This window comes from Cetorhinus maximus, chromosome 15 (genome assembly GCF_964194155.1).
Source record: "Cetorhinus maximus chromosome 15, sCetMax3.hap1.1, whole genome shotgun sequence".
In the NCBI taxonomy this organism is placed as follows: Eukaryota; Metazoa; Chordata; class Chondrichthyes; order Lamniformes; family Cetorhinidae; genus Cetorhinus; species Cetorhinus maximus.
In genome coordinates, this window is record NC_135893.1 from 12,143,509 (window position 1) to 12,160,605 (window position 17,097).

At 43.7% G+C, this 17,097-nt stretch overlaps 1 protein-coding gene across 4 annotated transcripts in view; it reads right to left on the minus strand.

Annotated features, from left to right (window-relative positions):
- Nucleotides 1-17,097, minus strand: part of ttc34 (tetratricopeptide repeat domain 34) — a 114,356-nt gene that overhangs the window by 92,098 nt on the left and 5,161 nt on the right. For all 4 annotated transcript variants that reach the window (XM_078557886.1, XM_078557887.1, XM_078557888.1 and 1 more), the window contains exons 2-3: nt 3,359-5,014; nt 2,483-2,708 (exon numbers count right to left, since the gene is read on the minus strand). In XM_078557886.1, coding sequence (XP_078414012.1) covers nt 2,483-2,708; nt 3,359-4,959 — 1,827 coding nt within the window. In that variant the 5' untranslated portion in view covers nt 4,960-5,014. The remainder of the gene's footprint in view (nt 1-2,482; nt 2,709-3,358; nt 5,015-17,097) is intronic.

A 17,097-nucleotide genomic window follows, 5' to 3' on the forward strand; every position in this document is an offset into this window, starting at 1 on the left:
CAATCACATTCCAAAGAAATGCACCAACTCCCTTTGCATTTCTAAGGCAGAGCTACAGCCATCAGAGACATCATGTCTGCAAAGGACAAAAGGGACTCTGACTCCTCTATTAAACACCTCAAGATTCCAGACCTTGGAAAATACATCTTTGGCCAACACCCAGGCAAAAAATTGGGAGTTATGTCACATGATCTCCCCAAGCTGCCAGAACCTGTAACATTGCCACGTGGAACTGAACCCAGGCAGTCTACTACTTTATCATCTAACAGGTAGCAGCAGAAAGCGCTCTGTCCAGTGAAGTGCCTGGCCCTCATCTATGCTGAACTACTGGAACATTGGAACTTCTGCATTAGTGTCTTCAACACTAATTCGTCTCTATGTGCCTTCTCCCATTGTGGAGTTCCTTGCTTCCGGAAAGTTGGATCACCCTGCAACAGTTTCAGCCTGCTAACCTCAGAAGAAATATGCCACTGGACTTTTGATTCTGGACTCGCGTGAAACTATAACTCTTCCTTTTATCGTGGTCTTGCTCTGTGCCCCTTACTTTCCTTTATCCCACTTTTGTTGTATGTGTTGCGAAAGCCCTTTCACGCGTTGTGCGCACGCATATAAAATAAACCAACTCTCTTATTTTACCTCATCGAGTTTGCTGAGGTGTTATTAATAGAGGATTGGATCACTCCAAACTGAAGGGGTGGGTAAACACGCCACCACTTATAAAGGGGAAAATCAGAAATCAAAAACACCTTTTCCGTTTATGGACAGATAGTGAGTGGAGGAATCAGGGCCATTTAAATTCACCCCCCTCCGGTCTGTAACAGCAGTGAAATAACTTGAAATGTTAGATAAAAATCAATGGTTTGGATTGAAGCAGCTTTTTAAAAAAAACATTGTGCAATTGAGAATTCTATATGGACTGGAAGAACAGAGGCCACAAAGGGGAGGGAAAATGAAACCACATGTTAGGTTTTCACCAATGGAGTTAGAGGACAAACAAGCCAAGTAACAAACGTGGAAGAACAGGCTACGTAGATATGGAGTAGGAAGGCTGGATTAGCGTCAAGCAGAACACGAGGCTCCACATCATCTGGTACAGCCTGAGAAATTCATTGGAGAGTTTAATGTTGCTGGGCGAATGATGTGGAGAGTTTCAGTATAAACAATTTGGAGACTTGGAGTTGGAGTTGGTGGCCTGAGTAGCACACTCATACATATTTGGGCTTGAAATTCTGCATAAATTATTCTGTTGGCTCCCTGCTGCCCTCCACAACCTCAGATTTCCTGCTGGAAGCAACAGGGAACATGCAGTGCCATTTCCACAGATACCAATACTTATTTTGCACACACCTCTGTACAATTCTATGCCAGTGACAACACTTCAAACGCATTTCACTGACTGTAACACACTTTGGGATGTTCAGAGGTCATGAAAGGTGCTATATAAAGTGTCTCTCTTTTTTTGTTTAATCCTATATCATAACTACTCCTCCATACAACTGCTGCAGGGGCCCATACTATATATTCAAGTGCAATTCTTTATAACATATTTCATAGCCAAAGTCTGCCAAAGACTCCATGAACATTGCACTGAAGCAATGAAAACATCTAATTTTGGCTGCCTGAAGAAATAACCTGAGGTTTGCTGCCACCTTGTGGTTCCTCTCCTCAAAGCGATTGCTTTACCAATAATAAATAACAATCTATCACATACAATTCCAAAATTTTAATGAGTTTTGAAGATATAATTCCACAATTTTCCTCTCAAAATCTTCAAACCAACAGCCTTGCTATAGCTAAAATAGTGAGAAACTTTAGAATAAAGAAAAGACCATTAGGTTCAATGGAGTCTGTTTACTGTTCATAGATAAACCTCCACCTATGCTTTCCTATCTCAACCTATCAATCAACCCCTTGTCTCTCTAAACACATCTAATTGCTTCTGAACACATTTATATCTCCCGCTTCAATCTCCTTCAATTACAGGACTGATTACCCTTTAGGTGAAAAAGCAACACCCCACAACCCAAGTTCCATCATAATGTAATTTTTAATTGTTTCGTATTGTGATTATCTAAATGTGAAAGACTAAGAGGGATTAGGAAAAACCTTCACATTTTCATTTGTTGAAGCATGGACCATAGGGGGTGGTAAAGGCAGTGAGCACTGTTAAAGAGCAAGTAAACATTTGAAACTGAGGAAGACACAACAGGGCCACTGGAGAGTGAGGCAACGCAATTATTTTCAGATTGTTCCAAAAATGAATCGACACAGATACAATGGACCAAATGACCACCTGGTTCTGTAAATATCTTCAAGTTTGTGCATCAACAATTTGTTTTAAAATTCTTAGTTTTGATTATGTCATCCATGAGGCATTCCTTCTTTCCCAACAACAAATCACTGATGCCAGGGATTATCAAGCTGGAAATGCCTCACATCACTACCCTAATTCCACCTTCCTACAGCACCTCAGATATCGTACCTGGTTGGCGTCATATAGAAAGCCTTTCTTCAGCTGAAGTAGGGCAAGCCTAGCCAGGACTGAGGATTGCTGAGGGTTCTTGCCAAGAGAAACCAGCAATGTCTTGTAAGCCTCTTCCATCCATCCCAGCTGGTAGAGAGCATCTGCAGACAGAATGCGGGAAATCTCATCTGATGGCTCCAGTTCCAGCAGCAATAAAGCTAAGTAATGAACACCCAATGCATCTCTAGGAGTAAGCAAACATGTTTGGATTTAATAATCAAGACTTTTTTTCCTTTAAAACCTATCAAATGTCTGATTAGAACTTTTTTTTCCCATATGGGTCTATTGGCCTTGTGTCAAGTATACAAATATTTGACTTTAAACACACAGAGTGCAAACAGCCTGTGCTCTTGTCCGACGTGCACCATCAGACAAGGCACCATGACAGGTAAACACTTTGCATTATACTACTACCAAAGAGGCAAAGTGATCTTGAATCTATTCCAGCAACCAACAGCAAATGGTTACTATCCAACCTGGATACATGGGGATAACTCGTCTACTCTTCTTTAAAGTACTACCATAAGATCTATTATAAACACCTGAGAGGTGGATGGGGGTCTCGGTTTAAGGTCTCTTCTGAAAGACCACACCTCTGATGGTATGGTACTCCCTCAGTACTGCATAGGAGTGTCAGCTTAGATTTGTGTCCTTCAGTCCTGAAATAGGGTTTAAACCATTGGATAGATGACTTTGGACCTATGCATTCCACACCTACCAAACGTCAGGTCTCAAATTACTCATTCCCTACATCCCAGCATATTGTTTCCTAGAAGAAATCCAGCTTAAATGACACAGGCTTAGTTGATATTTTTGATTAAGAGGCTGCAGTACCCTTCTTTGAAAGAATTGCCATAATTTCCACGTTCTGCACTTTTCTTCCTTAAGACGGCACTGGCCGAGGGGCTGGAGTGTTTTTTCCGAAGGATTTTCTGCCCTTCTTCCTGCAGGACCTTGTACAGGAGGCCTCGCTGGTTCCAGGGGACGTAGGACTTCACAAACAAGGCCACTTCATCCAGCCTCAGCCTGCTGGCGGTGATGTAGTCCAGGGCCGTCAGGTAAGGGCTCCCGGACAGCATTCGCACCAGGCCCCGGCCGCACATGGCCTTAACACAGCTCCCGGGATGTGGAAGATCGTGTTCAAGGATGGACTGGAAATCCTCGAGGGCCCGCGTGAGGTCCCCGGCGCGCAGGTGGGAGAAGCCGCGGAGGACCAGGATGGTGCTGTGGTAGGTGGTCGGGTCGGCAGCGAGCAGGCCCTGGCACAGCCGGAGGGAGCTCTCGGCCTCCCCGCAGAGCAGCTTGCAGTCGGCCTGTCGGATCTCCAGGTCCCGCTTGTTCTCCGGTTCGATGTGAGCCACCAGCTGGAGCGCTTCAAGGGCGGGCCGAAGGAGCTCGGCTCCCCCGTCGGATCGCAGGTCGGCCCGGCAGCGCACCGTCGCCTTGTACTCGGAGAACTGGGCCTCGATGAACTGCTTGGCCCGCGCCACCACGCTGTGCGGCACGAAGAGCTGCTCGAAATGTTTCCTGGCGAGCGCCGGGCTGCTCTCAAAGGCCGACGCTAGGTCGTGGATCACCTCCCTGTCGCGGTTGCCCATGGCGAAGTGGGCAGCGGCCCGGCTGATGAGGAGCAAGGCCTTCGCCTCAGGCTTCGAGCGGCCAAGGCCGGAGGGCCGCGCGAGCGCCGCGCTGCCGCTTCCCGCGCTTTCTTCCAATCGCCGCTTTTCCAAAGGGTGCGCGGCGCATGCCCGGTGCGCGCTGACGTCACGACATGACACGAGCGAGAGGAAATGGCGGCAATCGCTCAGCAGCCCGGCCGGGCGGCCATTTTGTTGTCTCCCCTCATGCAGCGATATGTAGTCGTCGAAGGCCCGCAGGATCTGGGGCAAGTCTCTCTTCTGCCGTGTGGTCACAAACGCCACGGTCTCCTCCTGCCGCTTGACGAAGGCCTGCAGGTAGTCCACCACGCCGTTGGCCGAATGGCTGTCGGAGAGGACCCAGGCCAGGGCCCTGGTAAGCAGCAGCTCCAGCGAGTGCCTCGGGTGGGCGTTGAGTAAAGCGTTGCAGCGGCTCACCGCCTCCTGGTGCCGCCCGCTCCTCAGCAGCGCGTCCATCTTCAGCACCGAGGCAGTCAGGTTGCTGGGGCTCAGCGTGGAGAGGAAGACGGCGGCCACCCCCACGCTGACGGGCGCCTTGCCGGCGGGCTCGCCCCCCGCTTGCCTCGGGACCCAGCTTTGGTCGGCGCACCAGCCCTCCAACACTGCCAGCACGTCGCCCAGGCCGAGCTCCCCCAAGGATTTGACATGCTGGACGGTCGTCTCGGCGCTATGGCTGAAAGCTATGGTGTAACAGGCGGTGGCTTCGGCCGGAGAACCGCTCGCAAGGTACTGGTCCCCTTTGGTGCAGAGCTGGGTGGGCAGCTCCTGTTCAGACATCACCACAACTGAGCTGGCATCCCACAGATTTACACGTGAGCAAATTCCTCCGTACCTGCAAAAGAAAAATGCAAAATTTGCAGATTAGATCGGTAGAAGTCATCGCCATGCAACAATTTTAACCCAACCTGCCCCTTGGGTAATTAACGGGATTCGTTTTACACCCATCCACGTTGAAGTCTTCGGCGAGTATAAAACTGGCTTTCCACCCGATCATATCGTTTTCCCAGCACGCTGGTTAAATGCTTATGCTTTCTAATTCAGCAACATATTCAATATTTGCAAGACCCATAGCGCATTGCACCAATACTGAAGAATGAGAGATCCCAGTGATAAGGATCAAAGGATAACAAATTGGGAAACAGCCTTGAAGAGTCATACAGTTTCGAAACGTTAACTCTGTTTCTCTCCACTGATACTGTCAGATCTGCTCAGTTTTTCTAGCATTTTCTGTTTTTTTATTGTGTTAGGAAACATGTAGGTTAATAGAGCATTAGGTTGGAATTCTGAGAAAGAAAGGACTTAGAATATGAAACTTTTGATGACTGGATTTTAATATAGTGATGAGGAGGAAGTAATGCAAGATATTTAATTTTGGAGATTAGAAGGAATAAATCACAGCTTAGAGCATTGACGATAACAGAGTCAAGGAAGATTTAAAGCGGATTGAGAGATTGGAGAGATAGCGAATTGAGCAAGCACTGCTGGGTTAAATACAGATCAGAATAGGAGTTATGTGATCTGAATCTGGAGTCACTACCACAACTTCCAGGAGATGGGGGTCAGGAGGCCGAATTGACAGTGTGCCTAAATTTGAATGGATCTGGCATGGAAATTGAGACCTTCCTTCTCTGTACAGCTCAATTTATCAAGTCTCCAGAACATTTTGATTTTGATATAATTTTATCACTGGTCTGCAAACCATGAGATAAGCAGTAAGATCAACAGTCAGGTAGTGAAAGATAGTATTGTCTTTAAGACTTTAGCAATCGTGTGGGCATTAATGATGGAGAATGAAACAGTCTTCCAACAACAGATAACATTATCACCAGACTCAACTATGGCTTTGCAAATCACACATTAAAGGCAAAATTGCAGTAATCTTCCTACCTTGCACAACCGAATCACTCAACTGTGCATCTTCGCCCATCTTTACAAGCTAGTCTTGAGATCTTAATAAAGTCTTACAAGAATTCTGATTTCGGGTGCCTGTGTGGAGTTTGCACATTCTCCTGGTGGGATTGTTCTGGTTTCCTCCCACCGTTCAAAGACTTGCTGGATAGGTGGATTGGCTACGGTAAATTGTCCTTGTGTGTGTGTGTGCACGCGTACCCTGTGATGGACTGGTATCCCCTCCTGGGTGTACCCCACCTAGCGCCCATTGCCTGCTTGGAGTATATCTTAGTTTAATTATATTTAAATAAGGAAATTGTGTAGTTACCTCTGTTGGTGACACTGTAGCAACATAGCCTACCCCTATTGGTTTACTTAAAATAGGCAACTGATGATTCTCTTCCCCTGCAGACACCATATTTACATAACAAGGTGAATGATAGCAGACAAGGCTAAACCTCAGAAGGACAAATATAAACCAATTATCAGTGCATCAGCAGAGTCATTTGTGTAGAAGTCAAATAACATATTCCTAACACAATGTGAGATCCCAATCAGTACATTTACACTGGGCTTTTTTTCCCCATTTAATCTACCCTTGATATGTACGTGAAGCTGGCAAAGTCCTGTTTATGGCTACGAGTGATAATGAACCTTCATCTTGAAAGGCGATTGTACAACAGAATGGCAGCTTGCTAGGCTACTTCAGATGGCATTTAAGAGTGTGTGAGGAGGCAGGTTTCCTCCCTGAAGGACATGAATGAACTGGTTTGAGTTTAAATGACATCTCAATGATGGGCTGACAGGAGGAAAACTAATAATTTACCAAATTGGGATTTGAACTCAAGACCTCTGAGTTGCTCAGTAGTTAGCCTGTTTTCTTTATTGTAAGGGCAATCCCTGGAAGCCAGGATAATAGCAGTAACTAAAATGATTTCATAAATTTCCAGACAGGAGGTGGCCATTCAACCTGTGTTGCATGTTGGTGCTAGCTCCATATTGCAGAAATTTATTCAAATCTCTTTTCCATGTGGGGCTCTGGTGGTAATGCATGCCATATCCTGATTGTTTTATGTGGAACTATCCTAGTAGGTTTTGTATTAACTTCGTTCACCAATTAACTGACAAAAATACCCTCTGAAATCTTATAATAATTAAATTGAACTAAATAAATCCAAAACACAATGTAATAAGATCTTTGAGGAAGTAGTTATCAGCTGTGACTCAGTGGAAGCTGCGTTGCCTCAGAGTTCAAATCCCATTCCTGAGATTTTTTTTTTGGTACCATCCTGAGATTGGTGCACATATCCAGACTAACACTTAATGAGGGAGTGCTGCACTGTTGAAGGTGCTGTCCTTTGGATGTGACATTTAAGCTTGGGCCCTGTCTACCTTTTCAGGTGGTCGTAAAAGATAGAGTGGCAATTTATAGAAGAAGAGCATGGGAGTTCTACCTGGTGTCTTGGCCAATATTTATTCCTCAATCAACACTGATTATCTGGTCATTATACGAACATATGAATTAGGAGTAGGCCATTCTGCTCCTCAAGCCTGCTCTGCCATTTGATAAAATGGCTGATCTAACTGTGCCCACCAAGCTATTTTCCTGTCTACCCCCATACCCTTAGACTCTTGATTGGCAAGAGAGTCAGTCTTGGCCTTAAAAATATTCAATGACCCTATCTCCACCGCTCTCTGGGGAAGAGAATTCCACAGACCAACGACCCTCAAGAAAAATTCTCATCTTCGTCTTAAATGGGTGACCCCTTGCTTGTAAGGTGTTGTTACAAAGTATAATAATTTTAATAATTTTTTTTGGTTTATTGGGAAGAAGGTTTATGGGTGTGAGTATAGTTGGTCCTGTCTGTTATTTAATTACATTTGGAGTCAAATAGACTGCAAGCTTGAAATTATCAAAAGAAGTTAGATGTAGAAATGTGCTTGAAATTTTAATGGATAAACATGGGTGCTGGCTTAGCATGTAAGGTGTGAAGGTAATTTGATTTTTTTTAGATAAATGAAGGGATTGTTTGGATTTCAAAGGGATGTTAGTCTTCTTACAACTAGCCAATAATCAAGGCTAAGGTGTTTATTTTTCCCCAAATGACTGACAGTATTGGCAACGTTTATATTATGAGGAAGATACAGTTTCAAAGACATATGGAACAATAAAATTTAATATATAAGGAGAATGAAAGGCTGTGTGCCAGGAGAAGGCCATGTAAGATCCAAAAGGAGTGTGTGAAACAGCTTTCAAGAAGTCTCCAGCCATTTGTGCATAAGTCTACTATATAAAAGTAACTGAAGTTGGGGAAGCCATTTGGAATTCCACTGCCAAGTGGGTACTGTGTTAACTTGCTGATTTTGTTTTAAATCTAAAATCTATTTTGGACTGTTGCCTTAAAGGGGGTGTGTAACTGGGAGTCAGGTTAATTCAGAATTTTAGGAGCTATAGTAGTAATTAATTTATAGTCTTATGTATGTGTTTGAAATCTTTTATTTTCTAAAATATCTCAAGGTCTTGGTGGACTTATGATTTCCAAATTCAGTGCACACACCTCGTAATAAATACAAATTGTAAAATCTTGTTAGCACGACTAAGTTTCCCTTGTGGATTTAGTCAGCCTGGCACACATCATCTGCCATGTCATAACAAGTGTGTCCACTAGTTTTAGTCACTCCCACAAAGGGAACATTCTCTCAGCATCCACCCTGTCAAATCCCCTCAAGATCTTGCATGTATCAATAAGATCATCTCTCATTCTTCTAAACTCTAAGGGATACAGGCCCAACCTGTGCAATCTTTTTTCGTGAGATAAACCTTTCACCCCAGGAATCAGTCAAGTGAACCTTCTCTGAACTGCTTCTAATGCTATTATATCCTTTCTCAAGTAAGGAGACCAAAACTGTACACAATATTCTGCATGTCTCACCAATGCCGTATACAATTACAGCAAAGCACAACAGTCTCAGTATAAGAGGTAGGCCTTTTAAGACTGAGGCGAGGAATTTTTTCCACTCAGAGGGTGGTGAATCTTTGAATTCTCTACCCTAGAGGCTAATTGATTATGTTCAAGATAGAGAATGACGGATTTCTAGGTATTAAAGATAATCAAGGGATATAGGGATCATGTGGGGAAAATGGCATTCAGGTAGATGATCAGCCATGACCTAATTGAATGGCAGATAAGGCTCGAGGGGCCAAATGACTACTCCTCCTCCTATTTCCTATGTTCCTATATCCGTACTTTTATATTTCATTCCCCTTGCAATAAATGACAATAGTCCATTTGCCTTCCTAAGGACTTGTACCTGCATACTAACTTTGATTCACGTACCAGGACATCCAGATCCCTTTGCAGTCTTTTCTCCATTTAAATAATATACTGCTTTTCTATTTTTCCTGCCAAAGTGAACAAATTCAGTTTCCTACATCATCCTCCATCTGCCAATTTTTTGCCCATTCACTTAACCTCCTAAATCCCTTTGTAGATTCTATGTCCTCCTCACAATTTACTTTCCTGCTTATCTTTGTGTCATCAGCAAATTTAGCAACCATATGTTCAGTCCCTCCATCCAACTCATTTATATAGATTACAACTAGTCGAGGCCCAGCACTGATCTCTGTGGCAATCCACTGGTTACAGCTTGCCAACCTGAAAATGACCCATTTATTCCAATTCAGCTTCCTGCTCTCGTTTGCTGTGGGCAAGACTCAGATTTATCACAACAGTGTCTATACTTCAAAAATACTTAATTGGCTGTGAAGTACTTTGGACTTTTGAGGTCACGGAAGGCATTTTATGAATACAAGTTTGTTTACTGGCTGTTGTTCTGGTGTAAATGGCACTGATAGTAACATTGCGCGTGATGTTCCACTAATTTAAAAACAACTTGGACTTACACAGAATTTACTGTAGGAAAACATCCCAAGACCTTTCCCAGGAGTGTTAGTAGATTTAACACTTGAGCTACATAAGGAGACAGGACAGATAACCAGAAGTTTGATCAAAGGTAGGTTTTCGGAAGCATCTTAAAAGGAGGAGAGTGAGTCAGAGAAATTTAGGGAAAGAATTCCAGTGCTAGTGGTGTGGCAAAAGAAATTGAGGATGCACAAGAGGCCAGAATTGGAAATATCATTGTTCTTGAACATTTGCAGAATTACGGAGATAAGGGAAAAGAAGACCATGGAGAAAATTGAACATACTGATGAATTTTGAGGGTCACTGGATGGGGAGCCAATCTAGACCAAAAAGCACCAATAATGTAGAGAACAGGGCTTGGTACAAGTTAGGATATGGGCAGTAGAGTTTTGAACTCAACTTTGCAGGAGGTCAGTCAGAGGGTTTGGAATAGTCGAATCTGGAGTTAAATCCAAAGCAAACTCAGTACAATTGATAAGCAGATTTGTACCTGCAGTCTAAAGCCACCCCCTAAATTATTGATAGTTCAGTATTCAGGTAATCTGAGAGGCTATTGGATGACTGCTGCAGAAGATGCAACAAAAAGTTGCACTGATGCAGGGACTGACCTGAGGCATCTTTGGCATGCCTCATCTGAAATCCTGATGCTGATGATTGTAGCACAGGGGTGGGGAATCTACGACCTGTGGGCCAGATCTGGCCTGTTGCTCAATTTCATCCGGCCTGCAGCAAGATTTCTAAAAACCTAGACCTATGATAGTAGTGCTTTCAAAATAGCATTTATCATCATAGTTATGAATTGGCTTTGGTTAAAAACATCAGCTAAATTACTATAATATTTAGCAATATAATATTCAAATTCAGCCATTGCATTAAAACAGGTGAGTTGAACGTCTTTGTATTATCTCTTTAAAAAAAAAACTAAATTAAGTTGATTTTTGTGCGTGTATGTGTGTGTGGCCCACGACTAATTTTGTTTATGTGTAAATGGACCATGATAAAAAGGTTCCCCACTCCTGGTGTAACATAAAGGAGCCCTTGTAAAAGTGAAGACAATGGGAATTGGTGGGGGGGAGCTCTGCACTGATTTGAATCACATGTCGTACATAGAAAGCTTGTGGCAGTTGTTGGAGGCCAATCATCTCAGTCCCTGGACATCACTGCAGGGTAGTGTCCCAAGCTCAACCATCTTCAGCTGCTTATCAATGACTTCTCCATTATAAAAGGTCAGATGTGGGGTATGTTCGCTGATGATTGCCCAATGTTCATCACCATTCGAGACTCCTCAGATACTGAAGCAGTCCATGCTCATGTGCAACAGGACCCGGACAACATTCATGCCACACAAGTGTCAGGTAATGACCATTTCCAACTGGAGAGAATTTAACCATCACCCCTTGACATTCAATGGAACTACCATCACTGGATACTCCACCATCAACATCCTGGGAGGTTACCATTGACCAGAATTTGAACTGGAGCAGCTAAAAGAGCAGGTCAGAGGCTAAGAATTCTTCAGGAAGTAACTCCCTTCCTGACTCCCCAAAGCCAGTCCACAAGACAAGTCAGGAGTATGATAGACTAACTCTCCACATGCCTGGTTGATTGCAGCTCTAACAACATTCAAGAAGTTCAACACCATCCAGGACAAAGTAGCCTGTTTGGTCAGCACTTCAACCACCACCAGTGGCAATAGCACATATCATTTACAAGATGAACTGCAAAAACTCCTCAAGGTTTGTTTGAAAGCACCTTCCAAACCTGCAACTTCTACCGCCTAGATAGACAAGGATAGCAGGCGCATGGGAACATCGCCACCTCCAAGCCACACCCAAGCCTGACTTGGAACAATATTGCCATTCCTTTACTGTTGCTGGGTCAAAAACCTGGAACTTTCCCCTAACAGCACTGTGGGCTTACTACACCACATGGACTGCAGCGATTCAAGGTAGCGGCTCACCACCGCCTCAAGGGCAATTAGGGATCAGCAATAAATATTAGCCTTGCCAGTGACAATCACTTGCCATGAAATAATAATAAAAAAAACATTCTCCAATGCTAGTGCACAATATATCCTCAAGGCAGTAACAGTATGATCCATTAGTGTGTATAACAGCATATCATTGTCACTGACTCTCATTGCATGGCAGGGAAATGATAAAATTTGAACAAACACAAAAAATCTTCAAGAGTTTAAAAAAAGAGCCAGATCCTTAAAAAGGTATAAGCACGAACCATAGTAATATATGCTAATTTAAGAAAACAATTTGTAAAGGGGCCCATTTTCATGAAAATATGTTTAATAAATTGTTCGGCGAGAAATAGCCAAAAAAGCACTGATTTACATCATTGTTAGCATCTCAGAAGAAAGTTTGTCATACTCTTTCTCAGAAACATGACCAGTTACATCCTGCTTGTTATTGGTGCTGAAACTCATACAGACCTACTTCCAGTTATTTTATACCTTCAAATAAAATCAAAGTTTGCCAGATGTTTTGTAAAGACAGTGCTGGGCTAATATATTTTCCTATATTTTAAGACCCCTTCAAAGAAAACTTAATGATGTAGTTTTAAAAAACTTTAAAGCCTTATGTCTCAACTCCCTGATAGCCAGTTAGTAAAAAAACTTCAAAATTTTCCCTTCCTTTACCAATAGCATGCGCTCTTGACTTGAGGAATGATCCCTCATCTATCAGATCTCTAGAATCTTGCTTAACTGACTGATAATCATGCAAGAGAGACTAAAACGTGAATATCAGCAAGCTATTCAATTGTGGGAGGTCTTATGGTGCAGTGGGTAGTGCCCCTGTCCCTGAGCCAGAAGCTCCAAATTAGAATCTCACCCAAGGACTTCATGCCAAGGAAGGTGCATTCATAAAGTGGCCAAACGGACTAAGTCTCAATCTGCAAATTCTTCCAACTCACACCAATGGCAAGCAAGAAGAATGGGAGATATTTCTGGTCAGCCACATGGTGGGAAGAAAATTGGAGCTTCTACCATCACTATCCATAGCTCCAGACCAAAACATGCACGTAAAAGTGCATATTGCCTCAACAACACAGACTCCCTGAATGATCTATAATACATCACTATTCGACTGTGGAGAGTGTCACAGCTCAACACCAATCCCATTCACAATTGATGTCTGCACATGCTTTCCAGCAAGATTCAATAAATAACAATCAGGACCGTGGACAGTGACCAATGAACTAAGGGCACATAGTCCCCTGCTCCAGTAAATAAGATTGTTGGGGAGGTGGTATTGTCACTGGACTAGTAATCCAGAGACCCAGAGTAATTTTCTGGGGACATGGTTGGAATGATGGTGGAATTTGAATTCAATAAAAATCTGGAATTAAATGATTGTTGTAAATAAACTATCTGATTCACTATGTCCCTTAGGGAAGGAAACTGTCCTTACCTGGATCAGCCCACAGCAATGCAGTTGACTCTTAAATGTCCTAGCAAGCCACTTAATTGTATCCAACCACTAGAAAGTTAATAAGGAGTGAAACTAGATAGACCACCTGGCATTGGAAATGACAGCGACAAACTCAGCCCTGTTGACACTGCAAAGTCTTCCTCACTAACATCTGGGTGCTTGTATCAAAATTGGGGGAGCTGTCCAGATAATCAAGCAACAGCCTAGCAGTCATACTCAAGAATCATTCCTTACAGATAATGTCTCAGTCACCATCCCAGAGTATGTCCTGTCCCACCAGTAGGACAGACCCAGCAGAGGTGGCGGCAGTGATATACAGTCAGGAGGCAGTTTCCCTGGGAGTCCTCAACATCAACTCGGGACCCAAAGAAGTCTCATGCATCAGGTGAGTCATGGGCAAGGAAACCTCCTGCTGATTACCATGTACCGCCATCCCTTTCCCCGCACCCCAGCTGATGAACTCTTCTATGTTGAACACCACTTGAAGGAAGCATTGAGGGTGGCAAGGGCACAGAATGTACTCTAGGTGGGGGATTTCAATGTCCATCACCAGGAGTGGCTCAGTAGCACCACTACAGACCGAGCTAGCTGGGTCTGCGGCAGATCGTGAGGGAACCAAGAGGGAAAACGTACTTGACTGTCCATGACAGTATCGATATCCTTAGATACTGAAGCAGTCCATATCCAAATGCAGCAAGACCTGGACAAAATCTAGGCTTGGGCTGAAAAGTGGCAAGTAGCGTTCGTGCCATGCAAGAGTCAGGCAATAACCATTGCCAAAAAGAGAGAATCTAACCATTGCCTCTTGACATTCAATGGCGTTACTACCACTGAATCCCCCACTATCAACATCCTGGAGGATGATCATTGGTCCAGTTCAGCTTCTGGTCAGCCATATACATACTGTGTCTATAAGAGTACGTCAGAAGCTAGGAAACCTGTGGCGAGTAACTCAACTGACTCCCCAAATCCTGTCCATCTACAAGGCACAAGTTAGGAGTGTGATGGAATACTCTCCACTTGCCTGGATGAATGCAGCTCAAACAATACTCAAGAAGCATTACATCATCCAGGACTTAGCAGCCCACTTGATTGGCACCCCATCCACAAACATTCACTCCCTCCACCACCAGCACACAGTAGCAGCAGTGTGTACCATTGGCTTAGTGGCAGGTAGGGGGCGATGGTCAAAGGTTGTTTTTGCAATTGGAAGCCTGTGACGAGTGGTGTACCACAGGCATCGGTGCTGGGACCCTTGCTATTTGTAGTGCACATTAATGATTTGAACATGGAGGTATGATCAGCAAGTTCACAGATGACACGAAAATTGGTGGTGTTGTAGATAGTGAGGAGGAAAGCCTTAGATTACAAGATGATATAGATGGGCAGAGCAGTGGCAAATCAAATTTAATCCTGAGAAGTGTGAGGTGATGCATTTTGGAAGGACTAACACAGCAAGGGAATCACAATGAATGGTAGGACCCCAGGAAGCATGAAGGATCAGAAGGACCTTGGTGTACATGTCCATAGATCCCTGAAGGCAACAGCACAGGTAGATAATGTAGTTAAGAAGGCATATGGGATACTTGCTTTTATTAGTTGAGGCATAGGTTATGTTGGAGCTGTATAAAACGCTAGTTAGGCCACAGCTGGAGTACTGTGCGCGGTTCTGGTCACCACACTAGGAAGGATGTGATTGCACTGGAGAGCGTGCAGAGGAGATTCACCAGGATGTTGCCTGGGCTGAAGCTTTTCAGCTATGAAGAGAGACTGGATAGGCTAGAGTTGTTTTCCTTAGAGCAGAGAAGGCTGAGAGTGGACCTGATAGACGTATACAAAATTATGAGGTGCGTAGATAGGAAGAAACTTTTCCCTTTAGCGGAGGTGTCAATAACCAGGGGGCATAGATTTAAGGTAAGGAGCAGGAGGTTTAGGGGGGATTTGAGGAAAAATGTTTTCACCCAGAGGGTAGTTGGAATCTGGTACACACTGAGGGGGTGGTAAAGGCAGGAACCCTCACAACATTTAAGTATATAGATGAGCACTTGAAATGCCATAACATACAGGGCTACAGGCCAAGTGCTAGAAAATGGGATTAGAATAGGTAGGGTCCTGATGGTCAGCACAGACACAATGGGCCAAAGGGCCTGTTTCTGTGCTGTATCACTCTATGACTATCTCCAATGACAATGCACTGCAGGAACTCACCAAGGCTCATTAGATAGCACCTTCCAAATCTATGATCACTCCATCTAGAAGGAGAAAGGCACATGGGAACAGCATCACCTGGAGGTTACACTCCAAGCCACTCACCATCCTGACTTGGAAATATATCACCGTTCCTTCATTGTTGCTGGGTCAAAATTCTGGAACTCCCTCCCTAACAACACTGTTTATGTACCTACACCACATGGACTACAGTGGTTCAAGGCAGCTCACCACCACCTTCTCAAGGACAATTATGGATGGGCAGTAAATGCTGGTCTAGCCAGCAACATCCACATCCCATTAATGAATAAAAAACCTAAAATGACAGATCAGGTGTGCTGCCCAATCCAGTACTACAGCAAGTCCCCATTTTAAGTTGCCTCATTCAGCATCATTCCACTTTAGCGCCATGGGTATAATGGGACCAGTATGCACATTTAGCGTCAGGATGTCCGCTCTAGCATTGTTTCACACCAGTGCAGTGGTAGCATCAAAGGGCCCGATTGGCACTAATTTGGAGCGGCCTCTCCCATTCACTAACTTTCAGCCACTCATTACTTCCCTCGCTGAACTTGTCCTCGTTTGCTTCCTCTCACTACCCTTCTTCTTACCCCTCACTTACAGTGATGGTTTGGGAGAAGGAAGCGGAGCTAGCGGAAGAGGTGGTGAGAGGGAGGCAAGTAGAGTATGCATATTTCTTTCATATATTTAAATTTATTTATAAATATAGGAATTTAGCAATGTACAGTATTTCAATTTACAGGATATAATGTTTTAATGTCCGACAGAACGCAACTACAGCTTTTACATTGGTTGTAATTGATTTGTTTAAAATTGTTTCGCTTAAAGTTGCACGTTTCAGGAATGCAACTATAACTTTAAGCAAGGAATTACTGTACACCATATTTAGCCATTCACCCATTAGCTAGGAACCTTTTCCACTTATTTAATGGGCTCATTTTAAGAGTTGATTACCCCCAAATGCAAGGTACTTCTTCAAACAGCAGTAACAGAAGCAAAATACTGAAGATGCTGGAAATGCTCCACATGTCAAGTAGTATATGTGGAATGAGAAACAGTAGCTTCATGTCCATGATGTAACTCATCACCTTTAGCATTACCAAGGTTAAACAAAGAACAAAGAAAAGTACAGCACAGGAACAGGTCCTTCGGCCCTCCAAGCCTGCACCGATCATATTGCCCGTCAACTAAAACATTTTGCACTTCTGGGGTCCATATCCCTCTATTCCCATCCTATTCATGTATTTGTCAAGCTGCCTCTTAAACACCACTATCGTACCTGCTTCCACCATCTCCTCTGGCAGCAAATTCCAGACACTCACTACCCTCTGCGTAAAAAACTTGCCCTGCACATCTCCTCTATAGTTTTCTCCTCTCACCTTAAATCAATGTCCCCTAGTAATTGACTCTTCCACCTGAGAATAAACTTC